Source organism: Choloepus didactylus, chromosome 8 (genome assembly GCF_015220235.1).
Source record: "Choloepus didactylus isolate mChoDid1 chromosome 8, mChoDid1.pri, whole genome shotgun sequence".
Taxonomy (NCBI): Eukaryota; Metazoa; Chordata; class Mammalia; order Pilosa; family Megalonychidae; genus Choloepus; species Choloepus didactylus.
In genome coordinates this window covers 12,716,694-12,737,312 of record NC_051314.1, presented here as the reverse complement: position 1 = coordinate 12,737,312, position 20,619 = coordinate 12,716,694, and the positions used below count along the sequence as shown (strand labels likewise).

General features: G+C 39.5%; 1 protein-coding gene across 1 annotated transcript; it reads left to right on the top strand.

Annotated features, from left to right (window-relative positions):
• Positions 1 to 7,343: 7,343 nt before the first annotated feature.
• On the top strand, positions 7,344 to 20,470 carry RBX1 (ring-box 1). Its single transcript, XM_037847254.1, has 5 exons — positions 7,344 to 7,477; positions 9,323 to 9,401; positions 14,621 to 14,691; positions 17,380 to 17,465; positions 20,283 to 20,470. Exons 1-5 carry the CDS (start codon positions 7,400 to 7,402, stop codon positions 20,293 to 20,295), a joined length of 327 nt encoding a protein of 108 aa, XP_037703182.1. The 5' UTR covers positions 7,344 to 7,399; the 3' UTR covers positions 20,296 to 20,470.
• Positions 20,471 to 20,619: the final 149 nt, after the last annotated feature.

Sequence of the window (20,619 nt, the reverse complement as noted above, 5' to 3'; positions counted from 1 at the left end):
CCTATGTTTGTTTTATATATAACATTAGCTAGGTTAGAAGGAATAATAGGGAAAGGTACATCAATTCCATCTTCCAGAAATGGAAGTCCTTCCTAGCACTTTTATTTTTTTATTTTTTTTCACAAAGGCCGAGCTAATGTGCCATGCTTTTTTTAAAAAATTCATTTTTATTAAGATATATTCCCTTGCACTTTTTAAGAGGCATGTCTGACTATGTGACTCTCTGGTTAAAAATCAATCATCTACTGATGAGCCTGGACCCAGCATCATGGGATTGAGAAAATTTTCTTGACTAAAATGGGGAAGCAAAATGAAACAAAAAAGAAATGAAACAAAATAAAGTTTCAGCGGCTGAGAGACTTCAAATGGAGTTGAGAGGTCACTCTGGAGGGCATTCTTATGTGCTATACAAACATCCCTTTTCAGTCTTTAGTGTATTGGAATAGCTAGAAGGAAATACTAATACTAATACTGTCGAACTGCAACCCAGTAACCTTGACTCCTGAAGATGATTATGTAACTATATAGTTAGTGTGATTTTGTGATTGCAAAAATCTTGTGGCTCACACTCCCTTTATCCAATGTACAGACAGATGAATAGAAAAATGGGGACAAAAATTAAATGAAAAATAGGGTGGCATGAGGGGGATAGAATGTTTTGGGTGTTCTTTTATACTTTTATTTTTATTCTTATTTTTATCTTTTTTTGGATCAATGAAAATGTTTAGAAACTGTGGTGATGAATGCACAACTATATGATGATACTGTGAACAATTGTGCACTGTGGATGATTGTATCGTATGTGAATATATCTCAATAAAACTGAATTTAAAAAATCAGTCATCTATCAACAGTTTCTCATCACTAAGGTTAAGATCAAAATCTTTTCTATGACTTTACTAAATGGTCTTGTATGGCCTGGTGCCTACCAGTGGTAAATGTTTAACAAACACGGGAGCCCTGATTTGTAGTCTTTGCAGATTTCCACAGTGTAAATACTTTTATTGTGGCCACTTGCAAGCCACCAACAGGATGTTGTTAAACATGGAATTAGGAAGACATGCTATGACTGACTCTTGCATGCCACTACAGCCTCATTTTATGGCACTCTATCTTTCTCTCTGTACACCAGTCATTCCAGACTTCTTTAAGAGTATACTATGCATGTGAGTTTCCATTTTGGATAATGAAAATGTTCTTAAAACAGATCATGGTGAAGGCTACTCAACAGTGTCAATGTACTTATCACAGAATTTTACACTTAAAAATGATCAAAATTATTTTATGTTTATTTTATCATAATAAAAAAAGAAGAATGCACTGTGCACTCTCCAGCCTCCAGCCCTTTCTGCATGCTGTTCCCTCTGCCTGAATGCCACCTTCCTCTACCACCCTCAGCGTCGTGTATGTGCTGGAGCCAGCCTGTACTGGCTTGCAGAGCAATTGTTAGATTTTAAGGAATTTTGCAAGTTGGCTGTTAAATGGTACAAATCTGGCTTTTCTTTTTTTTTAGGACTAGTTTTTAAACATTTACCAGTATTCCATTTCCACTCTCTTTGCCTGGCTCATCCTTCAGTCTCAAGTCATTTCCTCTAGGAGGATTCCCTCCCACTGCCAGACTAGGTTAAATTCCCTTGCTTCCTGCTTCAAAGCACCCTGTACTTCCCCTTTCTTAAAATTCATTGGTCAAAGAAATTGTTGGGGAAAACTTCCCCAACCTTATACACAATATAAATACACAAAGCATAAATGCCCAGTGAACTCCAAATAGAATAAATCCAAATAAACCCACTCCGAGACATATTCTGATCAGACTCTCAAATACTGAAGAGAAGAAGCAAGTTCAGAAAGCAGCAAGAGAAAAGCAATTCACCACATACAAAGGAAACAACATAAAACTAAGTTGTGACTACTCAGCGGCCACCATGGAGGCGAGAAGGCAGTGGAATGACATATTTAAAATTCTGAAAGAGAAAAATTTCCAACCAAGAATACTTTACACAGCAAAACTCTCCTTCAGATTTGAGGGAGAGCTTAAATTTTTCACAGATAAACAAATGCTGAGAGACTTTGCCAATAAAAGACCTGCCCTACTTCAGATTCTAAAGAGAGCCCTACCAACAGAGAAACAAAGAAAGGAGAAAGAGATATAGAGAATTTTAACAGACATATATAGTACCTTACATCCCAAATCACCAGGACACTCAATTTTCTCTAGTGATCACAGATCTTTCTCCAGAAGAGACTATAAGCTGGGACATAAAACAAGCCTCAATAAATTAAAAAAGAAATTTTTTTTAATATACTCAAAGCACATTCTCCAACCACAATGGAATACAAATAGAAATCAATAATTTTTGAACTGTTACTCCACTATCTACTTCCAACATGATATAAAATACACAAACTCTAATGACAAATCAGTGGTTTTGAACTCAACGTAAAATATGTAATTTTAGATAACTATATAAAGGTGGGGGGATGAAGGAGTATAGGAACATAGTTTATGTGTCCTATTGAAATGAGGGTGGTATCAAAGAAAAACAAGATTGTTATGGATTTAAGAGGTTAATTTTAAGCCCCACAGTAAACACAAAGAAATTATCAGAGAATATAACCATAGAGATAAAAAGTAGAGTTTGGGTTAAGGGAAATGGGGGAAGGGGCAAGGGGGAGTTAAAAAATGAGTGTAGGGTTGCTATCTGAGGTGAAGGGAAATTTCTAGTAATGGGTGGTGGGAAAGAGCATTACAACATTCTAAATGTGATTAATCCCACTAATGGAATGCTAGGGAGGGGGTGGAATGGAAAGATTTAGGCTGTATATATGTTTCCACAATTGAAAAAAAAAAAAAGACAGTCTAAATAGATGACAATTGAATGCCAAGGATGAGCCTGGATGGGATTGGAGGATGGAGGAGAGGAGGCTCAAAGGGACACAGTTGAGACATAAGGAAAAGGAAATATAGAATGTAAGCTTTGTATCATTGTTGAATCTCTTGTACTTCTCAGCTGCGCTTAATGGGATTGCATAAAAGAATGTTCTTATTCATGGGAAGTGTACATGTGAATTATAGTATTTGTTCAAAGGTGTGTGCAGCTAGCTCTCATATGTTCAGAAGACAGAGCAACAGATGATGGATGATAGACAGGGAGGGAAAGAAATAGCGATGTGATAGCATGTTAAAGTTGGTGGACTGGGCTATCGGGGGAAGGGGGTCAGGGTATGATGGAATTCTGTGTATGGGGTTAGTATTGTTTTTGCAACTGTTCCTATAACTTTGAATTTATTTCAAAATTAAAAAAAATAAAAACAAAAATAAATTCATTGGAATTATCATTAATCAACTATATTCCCTGCTACTACACCACAGTTCAATGATGAAAGGATCTTTTGCAAGTAAATACTTAAGATATTAGATGCCTTTTTATCTAGATCAGCAGGGCATAGTAGACCCCCGGCAGGTGCTGTAGATATTTTTTAAATGTTTGTTGAATTAATGGATGGATAAAAGGAATAGAATTAAAATAAAATTACAATCTATTGCATTGTAACAGTGAAATTATGAAGAAGGGTTAGGAAATCTGGTATGGAGTCTGCAAAAAGTTCTCCTAGATTTATGCAACAGAATCTACTAGACAGAATGTCATAGCGAATCCCCACAGCAGGCAAACCTCTGAAGGAGAGATCAAGACATGAGGTTTTCATCCCTTCACAGACCTGCCCCTAAGACCATCCATCTCCCTACTGTGACTTTACTCAGTGGGGAGCAAACCTTCAGATGGTTACTCCTTCCTCTCTTGCATTTCTAAAATGCTTTCTCCACAAAGCTTTACAACAGTCACAAACTTATATAGGATTGTTAGTCCCCTGCTTTCAATCTTCCAATCCTTCTCATAATATTTGTAATGAAATCCATACTTGATCTGGCCACTGCCTACCTTTCTGACATCTCTTACCACTCTCGCCTTGCTCAGTAAGCTCCAAATGTATTCATTTAGTACATATTGAGCACCTGCAATTTCCCAGATACCGTACTAGAAAGCTTGTGATACCAGTAACCAAAACCAGCCCAAATCCCCACTCTTCATGAGGACACACCACAAACAATAAACCTAATAAATGAGTAAATTACAAAGTAAGTTAGGAGGTACATGTATCAAACAATGAGAGAGAGAGAAACAAAGAGACAGAGAGAGGGAGGGAGGGAAGGAAGGAAGGAAAGAAGGGAGGGAGAGGGGTAAAATGAATGGGGAAGCAGACACACAGGGGCTTTTAGGCCATTGTAAGGACTTCAGCTTTTCTTCTGGATGAAATCAGCAGCCACTGGAGAATTTTCGGAAGCAATCTACTTGATCTGAATAATATTGTAAAAAGATCTGTGGGCTGCTGAGAGTAAAGGTGGGGAAATAAGGAAAAAACAGGAGACTAGCTAGGGCAGCAATTCAGGATCAGATTGGCTTGGATCAGAGGAGCCACAGAGAAGATGGTGAGATAAGTCAGATCCTGGGTACGTTTTGAAGGTAGAGTCCAGAGAATTTCTTGATGAAATGAATGTGGTGTGTGTGAGAAAATATTTGGAAATCATATCTGATAAGGGTTTAATATCCAGAATATAAAAAGAACTCCCAATTTAAAAATGGGCAAAGAACTTTAATAGACATTTCGCCAAAGAAAATATTCAAGTGGCCAATCAGTAAATGAAAAGATCCTCAACATCTTCAGCCATTAGAGAAATTGGAAATCAAGACCACAATGAGATACCCCCTCACACCCACCAGGATGGCTATTATTTTTAAAATGCAAAATAACAAATGCTGGCAAGGATGCAGAGAAACTGGAATCCTTGTACATTGCTAGTGGGAATATGAAATGGTGCTGCCACTATGAAAAAGTTTGACAATTCCTCAAAAAGTTAAACACAAAACTACCATATGACCCGGAAATCCCGCTTCTAAGTATATAACGAAAGAACTAAAAGCAGGGAGTCAAACAGATACTTGCATACCAAACCAATGTTGACAGCAGCATTACTCACAACAGCCCAAAGATGGAAACAACCCAGTGTCATCAATAGATGAATGAACAAAATGTGGTATATCCATCCAATGGAATATTATTTAGTAAAAAAAAAATTAAGTTCTGATACACACTACAATATGGATGAACCTTGAAAATATTATTCCAAGAGAAAGATGACAGGCACAAAAGGACAAATATTGCAGCATTCTACTTATATGAAATATCTAGAAAAAAGCAAACTCAAGAGATAGAAGGTGGATTAAAGGTTCCAAGGGCCAAGGGAGGGGCCAAGGGGAAGTTATTGCTTAATCAGTATCGAGTTTCTGTTTGGGATGATGAAAAGGTTTTGGTAATGGACAGTGGTAATGGTAGCACAACACTGTAAATGTAATTAATGCCACTGAATGATATACTTGAAAATAGTTAAAATGGCAAATTTTACTTTATGAATGTTACCACAATAATTAAAAAAAAAAAAAATGCTATAGGAAAAAATCATGCAAGGGATTAAGTATAGGTGGAGAAGTAGACCAAAGATCGGGGCCCATTTGCCAACAAAGGGACTGAGACGACACGGCCTGTGAGGTAGGAATAAGGAGCGGGTGTGTGGAGTCTTGGAAGCCAAACACACAGTCTTCTGTTTCTTAAACAAGTCAAGTGTATTTCTGCCTCAGGGCCTTTGCACATGCTCCTCCCTCAGCCTGTAGCAGGGCGCCTGGTCACTGAGGCCTCAGCTCAAAGGTCACCTCCTCATGGAGGCCTTTCCTGGTCACCTGATTTACTGTTGCCTCCTCCCCTCCCCGCCCCACCCCCATCTCATCACCTTATTTCATTTTCTTCACAGCACTTACCACTACCTGAGATTTCTGATGTATTTAGCTGTGGACTAGTGTTTGGTTTCCCTACTAGGAGGGGCCTGGACCGACTCCATCACCGTGTCTCTCTTGTTTATAATAGGGCCTGGTATCTATTAAGGATACAATACATTTGCTAAATGATGGATAAACATACCTTAATTTACTATAGGCTGCTATTATTCCCATAGGAGCCTGTAGGTACACAATAAATTAGATGACAGAAAACTTGAACAAGGAATCATTAACAAAACTTGGGCTAAGAAGGACTTTGTAGGGTTCCTATATGCTTTAGGATCTTATCCGATTTGTTTCTCTTTTCAAGTCTGGTAACAGCTGTGGTATGTTTTTACAGATTTGTGGTTCTTGTTTATGACCAAGGCAAGGAAACAAATCACAGGTCCGATTTAGAATGGAGTCAAACAACATAAACCATTACCCCTCCAATTTTCTTTTACGAGAAAACATAAGATTTCAAAAAAACCATTAAAAGATATAAGACAGATCTACCTGAGTCATAACCCTTGCAAGATTAGATGTATAAGGTGGTTTTGTCTAGAAATGGGAATGTGACATAAAGTGCAGGTGCTTCGGCCTGGAGAGAATGACCAGTTAAGGATAAGCGGCAGAATGCTCCACAGACATTTAAGCAGCACTGCGACTGCAGATGGGTCAGCTTGACTATAGCGCAGGGAGCAGAAAGATGACAAGAAACAAGGGAGAAGGACCCTGTGGTCAGATGGCCACTAGAGGAATGGTGAATGCGTACTCAAGCGAGTGAACCAAAATCCTGGACCTTAGGCAGAGCCATTCTAGAGGCGTCTGGCTTACGGGCAGGCAGGAGATGATTATCGCCCAGGTTCCCGGGCCGCCCGCCTCCTGTTTCTGGCCGGGGTGAGAGCCCGGCAGGAGAACGCCTGCTCATCCTAGCCTTGAGGAGGAGGTTCGGACATCTCCTCCCTCCCCTTCGAATCCCTGAGCCTTTCCCGAACTGAAATCAGGAAACCAAACGGTGCCTGGGCCCCGGCTTTCCCCAGCCTCAGGCCTCCCAGGCGGGCTGCACCTCGGGCCTGCGAGAGGCCAGTGTGGGCTGCCGAACGCGGCGGGGGGTCCACCGGCACAGGCCGGGAAGGCGGGGCAGGGCCGGGACTGCACTTCGGGGCCAAGGCAGAGGAAGCAGCCGCCGCCCCAGCACAGGGAGCGTGGTTGGGGGCTTCCCGCGGGAGGGCGACGAGAACGAGTCTCTTCGAAGGTTTCCACTCTGCTCGCGCACGTCGCCGCGGCCCCGCCCGGCCCCGCCCCAGCCGCCCAGGCCACCGCGGCCAACGCCTCCTCCCTTGCCGACGCGAGGGGGAAACTGCACCAGTGCCTTTAAGAGGCGTGGTCACGTGCTCCGCCCCCATCTGCCCCTCGCGCGCCAGTCATGGGGTGGGGTGTGGGAGGAGGGGCTTGATGGGGGGAGGAAAGAGGCGCGCGCCGCTGCGCAGGCGCAGTGCCCAGACGACGGATCGTGTGTTTCCAAAATGGCGGCAGCGATGGACGTGGATACCCCGAGCGGCACTAACAGCGGCGCGGGCAAGAAGCGCTTTGAAGTGAAAAAGGTTGGGTCTCGCCAGCGCTTTCCTCAAAGAAGCTAGATAGGCGCGGATCTGGCTGGCAGGCCCGAGGGTGACCGAGGCGCGAAGAAAAGGGCTTCACTTCAGGGCGTTCCTGGGACCGGGTACCACCGAAAGGAAGCCGGGGGGTGGGTCTTAGTGTTGATCGGCGTGAGTGCGGCCCACTGTCCGTGGAACTATTGGTTTCGCTCGGAGGCTGAGGGTCCAATCACTGAGGTGTTTATTGAGATACGCCGGCTTGCGACTTGGCTGCGAGAGCCAAGCGCCTGAGCTGTCACTGGAGTGGTGGAGGGAGGGGTGGGGGAAGCAGAAGGTGGGGTGGGTGGATGGGGGAGTCGGGGCGACTGCGGTGGGTGGAGGATGGGACAGTGAGGCGAAAGTCGGGAACCTGAGGTCCTGCTGCATTGTAGGTCTTTGAGGAGCTGGGCTGGTGATCTCCTTGTCCCGCCCCTTTCTGAAGCTTGGAGTCCCACTGACTGGGGATACGACCTAGTCGTCGCCTAAGCGAGGCCTCTTGTTAGTCGCCTCTCTGGCCCTCGCGCCCGCCAAGTTAATGTATCGAGTCTGACGATTGACTTCTCTGGGGCGTCTGTTGGTTTGTCACACAGCCGCCTCAGTCTTATGGTTCTCCGTCACGTCCAGAAGCCCCCCTCACCCCCCAAAAAAGCATGTAGAAGCCGAAACCTCGTGGCATTAGGAAGGGTTGAGTCCTACTTGCGAGTGAGCTGTTCAAAGTGGGAAAGCTAAAATGTTGAATGTATCTTTTTGCATGAAATGCCTTTTAGTAGTTTGCCAGCAGTTTGGGAGAAAAGTATGGATTTCCATCTAAGATGAAATAAATCTGTTTAAAATGAGTAATATCTGGCCAAACACTGACAATATTCTCCTAGTGCTTTTTGGCGTCTCATTGTGGAACTGCACGCTCAGTTACAGCCAGCAGCCATATTTAAGAATAAGAGTAGTAGGTCTTTTTCCTCCAAGTTGAAGCTGTGGGGTGAAAAGTGCTGAAGAAGTTACTAGACGCTGAGACTTGGGTTTTGCGGTAGATGAAGGTGTGGGAGTGGCGCCAAATTAGTGGATGAAAAAGGCCTTGGGAGTTGCAGAAGCAGAGATTGAAATTACTTAAATGCTGCATTTAGATAATCTCTTGTTGGAATTATCTCAGTCAAATGCAGAAGTAAGTGGGCATATAAAAGTTGAGAATATTCCTTTATTTGGTTATAGAAACTAAAAGTTCAGTAAATTCTAGACTTTGTTATGGAGCAATGCTGTAGGATTTAAGTGATAACCTTGTACTGTGTAGTAACATTGTGGGTAATTATCCTGCTTAATCCACGATTACCTGTTTTATGATCCAATCATCATCTCGGTTCTTTCTGTTCCTAGCTTTCTCCTCCCCACTCATACTTCCAAAGCTGCCTTTAAGGGCAGATATTTATTTATGCAGATTTTGAGCTCTTCTGCATCTGCCTGGGGAACCTGCACAGTGATGCAGGATTGTGCTTATTAAAGCTAAAACAGGCACTTAAAAATTATTCCTGATTTGCTTACATGGAAATGGCTGGCTAAATATTTTAAGCTCTAGGAAAAAAATAAAATTAAAAAAATTACATTAATTTCATGTATTTAACATTTTGGAGAATGGAAGAGAGTATCTGTGGCCTATTGTTGTCCTCTGATATAATAAGAGTAGTGTAATATCTAGAAACTCTTTTGTTTGATGGTTCGTGAGGCTAAAGAGATGATAACTGCAGCTGCAGCATGAAATCCTTTAGTGTGTGTGTTACGGTACAAGGAAAGTGCACTGTTCCCTCTCTTCTCTCTTTGCAGTGGAATGCAGTAGCCCTCTGGGCCTGGGATATTGTGGTTGATAACTGTGCCATCTGCAGGAACCACATTATGGATCTTTGTAAGTAATTGGAGGAAGACGGGAGCAAGTTGAGAAGGTGGCAGGGATTGTTACTAATGTGATCAATTTTCTTCACAAAATGTGTAAAACAGTGCTTGGGGTCTTCTGCATCTAGTTTGTTGGTGTGTTTGAAATTGAGTAGTTTTTTTGTGTTGTCCCGGAGACATAACCAGTTCTTAAAATAAATCTAAAGACAGTAAAACCACATTTAGAATGAATTGTAGACACAGCGGCACTGTTGATTCTTCTTTTTTACATGTTTCCCATCTCCTACAGAGACTCAGAGGCAGAGGTAATAAAAGGAAGAAAATAAACTTTGAGCTAAAATATTCTATCCAAGCTAGTTTTTGCTGGGCATGATATATAAAGAAAAGAAGTCTAAAGAGTAAGGACTTACAGCTTTAGTCCCAAACAGAAGTAAAAAGGACATCACTACCAACATCTAAATAGGCAATTAATTTTCGATTAATTTCACTAAAGAAATTTTATTTAAATCTTCCCATATTCATTACATATGGTGATCAACACATAGTGGATCTGATTATAGCTGTTAACTGACTAACTTAGTGTGCTTGTAGTAATGGGGGCAAGAAGATTGATTACACTGAAACAGTTGAGATTACTTTTTCATCCAGATGCTAAATTCTAGAGTTTGTTATGGAGCAATGCTGTAGGATTTAAGTGATAACCTTGTACTATGTAGTAACATTGAAATCAGAAACCAGGTGAAGAAACTTCCAAAGTTCTAGAATTGAAATTATGAGCACTTATTTTTGAAATGGTTCACCTGCCTCTTCAGCCTCATTGTGAGCCACTCTGCTGCTCACTGTGATCGTTCTCTGGCCTTCTTTTCATGCCCGAAGTCTCCATGCTGTTTGTTAAGAGTCCTTCCATTTTCTCTTCCCTCTGTCTGGAATATTCTCCCCCTCTTCTGCCTCCGACCTTTATCTAAACCAAGACAGTCCAATATAAATGTGAACCTCAAGTGCAAATGCATATGTAATTTAAAATTTTCTAGTACCCTTATTAATAAAGTAAAAAGAAATAGTTGAAATTATTTTAATAATGTACTTTATTTTTTGTTTGTTTTTAATCATTTTTAAATTGTAGAATATAACATATATACATAGAAGTGATAACTTTCTAAGTGCAATTTAACAAATAGTTAGAGAGCAAATTTCAAAGACTATTATAGGTTACAGTTCCACAGTTTCAGTTATCTTTGAAAGCTATTGCCTTTTTGTATGTATGTTACATTTCACAATAAGGAAATAACAAACATGGTGCTATAACTCATAACAACCTTGGAAGTTTCCTATATAACTACTTGTTAAATCATACTTTGAAAGATATTACCTTTTTGTATATATATTTCACAATAAGGAAATAACTAATAATGTACTTTAAACCACTATACCCAAAATACTTTCATTTCAGCATGTAATGTAAAAAAAAAATGAGATATTTCACTTTTTGTTTTAAACTAAGTCTTTGAAATTCAATGAGTATTTTATATTTACAGCACATCTCAATTCATACTAGCCACATTTCAAGTGCTCAATAGCCACATGTGGCTCATGGCTACTGTATTGGACAACCCAAGACTAAGCCATGGTCTTCAGATCCCACCATGAACTTCCTCAAATAAACACAGACAAACACTCAAAAATATTTAACAGAAGGTTATACTCCTGTTAAATATTCCCAAGGCATCCTGTACTTTCCCTTTGTAACAATGTTCTAATTTTGTTGGTTCTCTCTCATGGCTATGTTATTTTCTGCCATATCCCCAACATCTAACATAGTGCCTGGTACATAATAAGTTCTCAGTAAATGATGCTGAATGAATAATAAAAAGGCAAAACAGGGGAATAGTCTGTGATCACTGCAACTTGGAAAACAAATCAGTATTTTGTGCTGGAAAGCAATCATGGCATGTGTTGGTAGTTTATTGCCCTTGGTTTCTGTGGACTTTGACCACATTTATCTTTTCACATTACAGTCAAAGCAAATCAGCATTTACCAGGACGTTTCATATAGATGGAAGATACCCGTCACAGAAAAACACTTGCATAGTTTTAAATGTGTTTGGGTGGAGTCTTTGATTATGTGCTTGCCAATTTCTGTGCCTTGCACTTTCACAAGGAGTTGTACCCAGAGAAAATTTTACTTTTGTTGGGCTCTCTTCTTAAAATAGTTAATGATTTTCTGTAGCCTTGACTTTTTTTTAACCTCTATATTTAAGTCATTTTGTGTTTCTTTGGATACCGGAGAATGCAGTTCTTGGGAGCACCAAGAAAGATAAAGGTCATCTATGTTCTGTCTTCTCTTAGAACAAGTTGAACACTTGAGGTATCAGTGTAGGTCTTCAGGTAGACACCTGTTTTATCACAGAAGAGGCAGAATATTGAAATCCTGCAACAAAAAATTATGAAAGTCTTTTCTTAAGTCATATCTTCTGTTCAGTCAGTGAATATTTATATGTTGGACAGTCTGCTGGGCAACAGGATAAAAAATTCTTTACCCTTAAGAAATGTACCCATTTTTTTTATTGAAGACACTAATGAGAAGTCTGGTTGCCAGTACCAGGCTTGCATCTCGTTTAAAAATAAATGGATTATGACTTTTCTGAAGAGACTTTTATTAAAGATAAAAATAATCTTGATTAAGCCATGGCCATTTCTAATGAATTCTGGTCTGGCATTAAATGAATAGTTATACATGTAGCTTTAAGTAAATAAAAGTGGTTATGGCTTTGTCCCAGTCAGACTCTTCTAGAAGCATTCTTGGTCTGAAGACTTACTTCCCCTTTTGAGTCCATATTAATAATACAGACCCTACTGTAGCTTCACATTTATTTTACATTGCCCCACTTCTTGGTTGTTTTTAAAGAGATTGAAATACACAATTTGCTAGGTGTTATTTTTTTCATTACCTCTGGTAGTCTTATTCCAGATGAAGCAGGCATGCCCAAGTGCTTGGACCTAGTTTTTGCCCTTAAGAAGTGATTCTCCCTAAAACCTACAGATCCATCAGTGTTTTGAAAGTGTGAAATCTGTCAACTTCTAAGATGAACCCATTGCTTCCCTAACAGTCCTTTGGTGGGTATGCTTTTGTATTGAATGTAAAAGTCCCCAAGCTTTATAATTCACATGAAATAAGCTTCTGCCTTTGCGGGGGTATGACACAAACACAGTGGGTATGACACAAACACAGTATGCACTGCTTCTGTTTGTCTTCTCCAATTGACCGTAAACAGTTCCTAACCCTGTTTAAACTAGATTCAACCCCTGTATTCACTTTGTGCACCAAAAGTTCAGAAACATTTTATATTTGAGCACATTTTACATTCATATTTAATCATTCTTTATGTCATCTTTTCTTACCTGGCCTTCTAGATTACCGTCTTGTCGTTCCTGTGTATTTTTGTTCTTGGTTAAGAATAAACATATATTTGACCCCCAGTCTCTCAGTTTTAGAAATGGTTTTTGTTGGTTTATTCAACTTCTGAGAGCCTGCTATGCACCTGGCATAGAAAGAAAGTTCCTGCTCTGCAGGAGCTTCAGAGGGGGCAGGTGGGAGGTAAGGTATGTAAAGAGTCATAATATCATTTGATAGATGCTATAATAAATAGTAAGTGTTATGAGCACCTAAAGGAGAGGAAAACAACTCAGCTTTGGGGAGTCATGAAAAAGTTTCACCCAAGAAATAAGGATTTAAGCTGGATCTTGAAGGGTAAGGAGGGATTTACAGTGATAGAAGAGGTGGGTGTTCCAGGTATGGTATAAAGGTATGGAGGAAGGAAAGGCTATACCCTGAAGGGGCAGTGAGGGAAAGGAAGACCTAAAACAAATTTAAACATGATAATGAGCCATGAAACAGTTTTTTTTTTTCCTTAAGAAATAATAAAAAATGTGTTTCTTATTTAGCTAATTTTATAATACATAGGTCTTGTCTAAGATAGAGGATCCAACTAGGACATTTGATATTATTTTCTCTGCCCTTGTTTTGAATATGGTAGTGCATTTACAGCCCTAATAGATTCTTAAATATACTGTGTTAGAAGCTACATTCTCCACTCTTAACCAGTGGCAAACCCAGTGACACTCTGTTGCGAATCTAGCAAAAGCAAGGTCTGTCATTTCAGATCCTTTGTCTTTCATATTTCTGAAGGACGATAAAAATCTTACAGGATATCTCATTCCCTAAGACCAAATACACCCGTTAACATTTCAGCATTATTTTTACAGTTTTATTATTTTCCACTTGTGGTAGTCTGAAGTAATTGTCTCCTATTAAATAGTCTTTCCTGAAGCATTTTATTCTGCAAAAGGGAGATTCCTTTTAGTTACCACCTTCAGAGAAAGCAAATTATACATTAGTAATCCTGTTCTTTGAATGTCTATCCCCAGTAGAGCTTTACTCATCAGTTCTCTGTCTCAAAAAGATTTTTATTCCATTTAAATTCCCTTCTCTTCCCCCTCCATGAAATTGATATATGGATAAATTTGCAGTAATTTACTCAACAGACACAATCAGTTAAGGGCTATAAATGTCACAAAGTGGTGGGCCCCAAATCTCTAATCCACTGGCCTAACAGCTTTGCTATGTTTTATAGAATTTTGAATGTTGATGCCTTTAGACTGACCACACTTTCCAGTTTACCACAGACCTATTTACTCCCTATTATTTTGTTCATGACCCAGTTTACAGTTTCCTACCGGACCTCTTTAGGGACTGGAACTTTTTCCCCAGCTGGGCCTTCATGTAGGCAAGCCTGGATTTCTAAGGGCCTAAAAGGAAGCATTCACCAAGAATAGAGAAAAGATGTCAGTTCTCAGAACAGTAAGAGTTATGAGGTGGCTTTCAGAATTCACTCAATTTACCAAATGAGAAGGGATCACTTATATTTTAATAAGAGGTTATGATCAGAATTAAAAAGTGTCTTTTCCATTTGTTATTCTGCATTTAAACCCTTATAGGAAATTGTTGCAGAATATACTGTTAGGTCACATAGTTACCTTCTCTATTCAGTCTTTTTCACATTCATGAAACATCAATTATGATTATTTAGCCATTAGCTAATTTTGTTCAGGTTTGCTCCCTCCTCCTTGCCCCTTCCCCCCAGATCATGTAATTGTACAGAATTACAATTCTGCTGTAGATTGGAAGGTTGCTGCTCCTGAGGTCAAGTGATCTTGTTGCTCTTGTTCCCACAGGCATAGAGTGTCAAGCCAACCAGGCCTCAGCTACTTCGGAGGAGTGTACTGTTGCATGGGGAGTCTGTAATGTAAGGAAACATCTTTACCTATTAGCATGGCTTGTAAACATATTACCACTTTTCCTGCTTTGCCAGTCTTGAAAATAAGTAAAAAAAAAAAAAAAAAAAAGAATAGCCCACCTTTCTTCCAAAAAGTATACAAATATTTTAAAAAGATTTTAATTCATAGTACTATTTACCTGTTGCAGGGTAAAAATTATTAGTTATTGCAAGGGGGCACTTGTGTCTTAGCTACAAAGTGAACCCACTTTTGTTAGCAACATTTTGGGAATTCATCCTTGAGGAAAAAGCCTGTGGCACAGTCTTGAGAGAATTCTCTTGTTGGCGGAAATCCTTACTTTCTGAACAAATATATATGTATTTTTTAAAGGCTTGCAGAACTAACTTTGATGAATAAGTTGAATGCTCATGTCTTTGTATGTGTACGTTTTAAGTGTGGCAAATGTAACACCTTGGATGTTTTTGTTTTTGTTTTTAACATGGCTCATGCCAGAAATGTTTTGTGCAACATCATTGGAATGAGTCCAGGGTGTGACAGCTGTGAAGGATAACAAATGTTGAATATGTTACTTCTAGCATGTGTTAAAAATTCAGCCATATAGCTATATAGTCACACTCACATGAGCTAAAATTGTCTTGTTCTGGGCCTCCTGTGCCATGGGGACAGAGGACCACAGCTTCCAGCATGGCGCAGGGCCAAGAGGCTCTGAAATCAGGCCCCCATTTCCTGTCTCTGTAGCTTACTTGCTAAAGGTATCTGGGCGAAGTATTTAACATCTGTGTGCCTGGGTTCCCTCATGTATCGAGCTTTTTGCCATTCCTGGCATATATACTTCCAGCATATACAAAGAAACGCATTTCTGTGTTGTGGTAGGGAAAGGGAGTGGACTTCCCCTTAAATTTGCCTAGAGAGACCAGCCCAGCTGCCACAGAGCCTCCATAAAGGAGAGCTGGCCTGGTGTGGCAGAAGCCTTTGGACTAGTTCTAGGTTCTAGTTCTGAGTCTTCTGCTATCCAGCTCCATGAATTAGGCAAGTCACTTAACTTCTGGGTTTCAGTTTCCTGCCTGTAAAATGAAGATAATAATACTGTCTGTCATGCTTGCCAAGCAGGGTTGCTGTGAGGCTCAAATGAGGTAATATGTATTAGCATTTTCTAGTGTACTTTGAGACTCTTAAATGTACCCATTAATATATCTTAGATTATTAACAGGAAGACATTTGAGATCAGGAAGCACTCAGGGATCCTGGCCCCTGCCCTGCAGCCTCATTTATAGCCCCTCCTGCCCTCCACATCGGCAGTCTTTGAGGTCGTTGGGATATAAAAGGACCCTGTACTGCTGCGAAGTGCTTAATGAGTGAGGTGGAAGGTGGAGAAGGGTATCCAGAATAACCTCAGGTGAGCCTGGGGATGAGATTAAATGCCCATGGCAGAGGTATTATGGTTAGCATCTGTATGTCATTAACCTACTCCAAAAAACTATATGTACTTTCCTTTTCCTGAAATTTGAAGTCCAACACTTATTTCCCTGCCAGTTACCAGTGTGCTTGGTGCTCTGGCCTCTCAACTCCTGTCTAGACCATGAAGTGGACCCTCACATGTTCTTTTCCTGTGTGCAGTTTTTCTTCTTAATACTTCCTTTCTCACCTCAATTTTTTCTCATTCCTTTTTTTTCTTCATAATAGTTAACATTCATTGAGAACTTGAAAGATCTAGGAACTTTTACATATATTAATTCATTTAATCTTCACAACCCTATGAGAGTATGTTATTTTATCAAAATTTTGTGGTGAATATATTGATATTAAATATATCAACCCTATATAATTTAGGATTCACTAAAATGGTAGAGTGAGCTATCTGAATGTTGAAGCTAGTCAGAGTTATATAGGAATATGTACATATTAACATGAATCTTGCTCGAACAAAATTCTTTATCGTATGACTCTCATTGTAAGGTGGGGACCATGTTGGATATCTTCTGTGATTTATTATTAAAGGAAACTGAAGAAAATTATTATAAAGTTGTGGTGCTGCTTCATGGAATGCACACACTGAGTCTCATTCTTTTTTAAAACAAAGCTCCTTGCCCATTAACAGGTTTAATGATTATTCAGCTCTTTTAATAGCAGTATATCAGTGAAAAAAATTCAGAAATAAACTTCTTTGAACATAGTTGAGCTGGGTGTGGGGAGGTTGGGGAAGTGTCTCAGCTTTCGGTGGGCAGCAGTGGCAGTACACTACACCAAAGGCTGAGGAGAAGGCTGTACTCCTGAGGTTCCCATTCTCCAAGGAAAGGAAGGGAGTAAAGGGTAGGGGACCAAGAATGGGGAAGTCTGAAATCTACATGTGATCAGGGACCTCCTTTCCCAAGAGACTAGAAGCATTTCCTTAAAGTCTGAATAGGGCCTGGGAGCCTCATCCCATCCTTACAGAGTAGAGAGCTCACAGCAAGAACATACTCGTGTGCTTCCTGTATAATTCCTACCTTTAGTAGTAACGGCCTTCCTAACAAACATTTCATTGGAAATTCGCTTATACCTAGCCAAAGTGTAATCTTTTGTTGAACTTTTTTTTGCCTCTCATTGCTTGTTGTCTGCCATTATTCTTCTCTGAACCACTACATGTGAGACATTTGTCAATGGATAGTTGAGCCTATACAGAGTTATTTTTAATAAAATGTATCTTTATCTTTCAGCATGCCTTTCACTTCCACTGCATCTCTCGCTGGCTCAAAACGCGACAGGTGTGTCCGTTGGACAACAGAGAGTGGGAATTCCAAAAGTAGGTGTCTCTGGTCATTTTCACATTATACAGTTGGGCTTTGTGGTCAGTGCCAATCTCTGACTCACCTCAGCTGAGAGGGTATATGTCTTATAAGATGGAAATGTGGAACATGCCTTGTTTTTTAAACTAGTTTTGGTTAAAGATTCACCTGTGAAGAAGATTCACAAAGGATTAGTCATTGTTAGAAGTTTGTAGCCTAGGGTTTTCCACCTTCTGGGGACTGTAAAAGTAGAAAATACAGGAATCCACAAGCTATAAATATTTCCAAAATCACACCCATATTAAGGCTTCATGGACTAACTAAATTTCAGGTTTCTTTGCTTTGGGCTAGAGTTGTATCCACCTGTCATGTTTCATTGGCTGATTAATTCCAATATAGCATCTATGGATATCTTTGATTACATTTTTTATTATTATGCAAATACAACATGACATGGTAAATTTTTTAAATCCAAATGTTCGAAAAGGATATGCCACAAAAAAATTAGTCCTCCCACCTTAGACCCCTACTCCCATTCCCCATAGGTAGCCATCAGTGACAACTTCTTAGTAGTTTTTCTGACTATGTGCACACACACATGGATATATTTCTTTTTTCTTTAATAACTTAAATATGAGCATCCTATGTACTTAAAAACCTTACTGTTCCACTTACTAGTACATAGGGAGGATTTTCCACATCTGTATATATTGAACTGCCTCTTTCGAATGGTTACAGAGCATTTCTTTATGCAAATGTACTATAATTTTTTTAAAAATTTGTATTGTAATGTAACATACATACAACTAAAAATTTCCTGTTCAAATGTACTGTAATTTATTTAATGAGTCCCTTTTGATGGGTTTCCATTTTTTTGCTGTTAAAGACAATGTAGAGGTGAACGTACTTTCCCATGAATCTTTATGTCTATGTACAAATATATTTGTAGCAGTAATTCCTCAAAGAGGAATTTCTGGGTAAATAGTGTGTACTTTTTTATTTTTGATAAATATTGTCAGAGTCTCCTTTCCCAAGAATATGTACTAATCCAAACTCTCTTCAAACAGTGAAGCAGAATACCTTTTACATTTCCTGCCAGCTGTATATTATCAACTTTTCTGTCTTAGCCAAGCTGATAGGGAAAATTAGTATTTCATTGTTTGGATTTGCATTGTTAAAATTGGGGTGAGATTGGGCAATTTTTCATAAGTTTTTATTCCTCATAGTCGATTGATGCATGGTGTGCCCTTCTTTTTTTGTTTGTTTGTTTTTTGTTGTTGTTGTATTGTTATTCATTTTCTTGATTAAATTGTATGGTAAGAAGGATTCTTATTTACCTGAGTCTTTATTAATAGGATATTCTTAAGTTTTAAACATGAAAAATAGGGTTCTTTAATTGTGAAATGTTTGGAAATCCATTATTGGTACAGTGCTTTTAGCCTTTGTTTTGGTGAAGAATTTTGGAAGTCTTATCAAAGCATGTTCATTTTTCTTTTTTAAGAAACTCACCAAATACTAAGTATCTAAGTCTTTTCATCAAAGTGTTTGCTAAGTACTGTGTAAGATCAAAAAACGTTTGAGCAATCCTTCCCTGTCCTTGAGGAAGTTCTACTCTGATTGACAGTATAATACAAGTTAAGGCAGAAGAACTTTTCTAAGTTCTCAAGAGACCTTTGTAATGGCTGTGCCCTAGAGCAGGCCCAAGGTTCCATTTAGACCAGGACAGTCTCGTGTTGTCCATTATACATGCCCAGGGCAAAACTCTTTTAAGAATTAGGAAATGTGAAGAATCCCTCATGTTGGGCTCTGACATTGCCACTTTTCCAACCTGTGACTTTGCAAGGCAGTGGTTATCAGTGCACTGGGAAAACAAATTCATGAGGAACAAATTACAGCACCTTTAATCTGATAGACAACTTCCAGGTTCTTCTACAGCCCACTGAAATATACCCGAGCTCTAACCTGTGTGGAATTTGGTAGAACAAAGTCTTTTTTAGACAATATTTAAGTGGATTTCTCATGAGAAATACTTAAAGGATCTAATTTATGCCATAAGCCTTTAGGGTGATTGAAGCAATGATCCAAAGTTCGATGGCCCTGGTTTCTATCCACATAGCAGATTATTTTAATTGGAGGCTAACTATTCAAGAAGAACCAGGCCCCAAAAAATAAGATAATAATGAAGATCTTGTGTTGAAGAAATACATTTACATGTGGAAGAAATTGCCTGCACTTATTTATTGTATGATCTTGTTAGGGCCAAATTTTGACTTCTGGGGAAATCAGAAACCTCCTGATATACATGCCTAGTTTCTCCACAATTCTCTTTCTGTAGTGCTGAATGTAATCAGGGCTGTAATAGGAGTTGGTGATAGATTTGAACTGAAGGCAGTTCAGAAACTTTCTTCAGTATCTGCCTTCCCCTAAACTTGTCTGAGTACTGGAGTTAAGGTGGAAATGTGTCTAAGCAGCTGTGTGGGGCCAGTGGGTGGAGTTCCCTTTCACAACCACCAGCTCGGACTTTTGCCTCTCGCCTTCCCTAATGCCAAGCACCGTCTGTCTGGTACCTGGGAGGAGAGTCCAGGGCTATGGCTGACCCACAGGAAGGGGCCATCCTTCAGGAAGGGCCCAGTAGGTAAGAAATTGTATGAAGGATGGTGAGATGAGAGGAAGTCAGGGCAGAGGCAGAGACCAGTGTCATCACCCAGTCTTGGAGCACCTTGTCACATTTCTTCAAAGTTCTAACTGTATTTGCTCATATGTTTAAGCAGGTTCTATAGTCTCAAATAGGAAATTACCCTGGAGTTAATAAAAGAGTTTACTTTGTCTTTCAGGTATGGGCACTAGACAAAGAGAATTCTCCCATCAAACTCAACTGTTTTGTTATACATTTAATGACTTGCCCTCCTGTTAATTATAAATTAGATAGAACCATGTCTTTTCTGCTTTGTCTTTTCAGTTTGCTGTTCATACAGCCATATTGTATTCTGTGTCAAATAAAATCCAGTTGGATTCTAAAACAGATGCTGTCTCTTGTGTATACGGAAAAAGTAAACATATTTTAAATAAAAGGTCCCCTCTTCTAAAGTTGGAAAGCCAGCTTCTGAAAGTGAAAACATTTGTTCATTAGAGCCAGAACAGAGTTTTCTTGTGAATGTATCACTAGGTTGC

What these genes read in the sequence shown, in the direction of transcription:
- RBX1 (XM_037847254.1), top strand. Translation starts at nt 7,400, where the DNA reads ATGGCGGCAGCGATGGACGTGGATACCCCGAGCGGCACTAACAGCGGC. An exon ending in AGCGCTTTGAAGTGAAAAAG is followed by an intron (nt 7,478 to 9,322) that starts GTTGGGTCTCGC and finishes CTCTCTTTGCAG; the next exon opens with TGGAATGCAGTAGCCCTCTG. An exon ending in GAACCACATTATGGATCTTT is followed by an intron (nt 9,402 to 14,620) that starts GTAAGTAATTGG and finishes TTGTTCCCACAG; the next exon opens with GCATAGAGTGTCAAGCCAAC.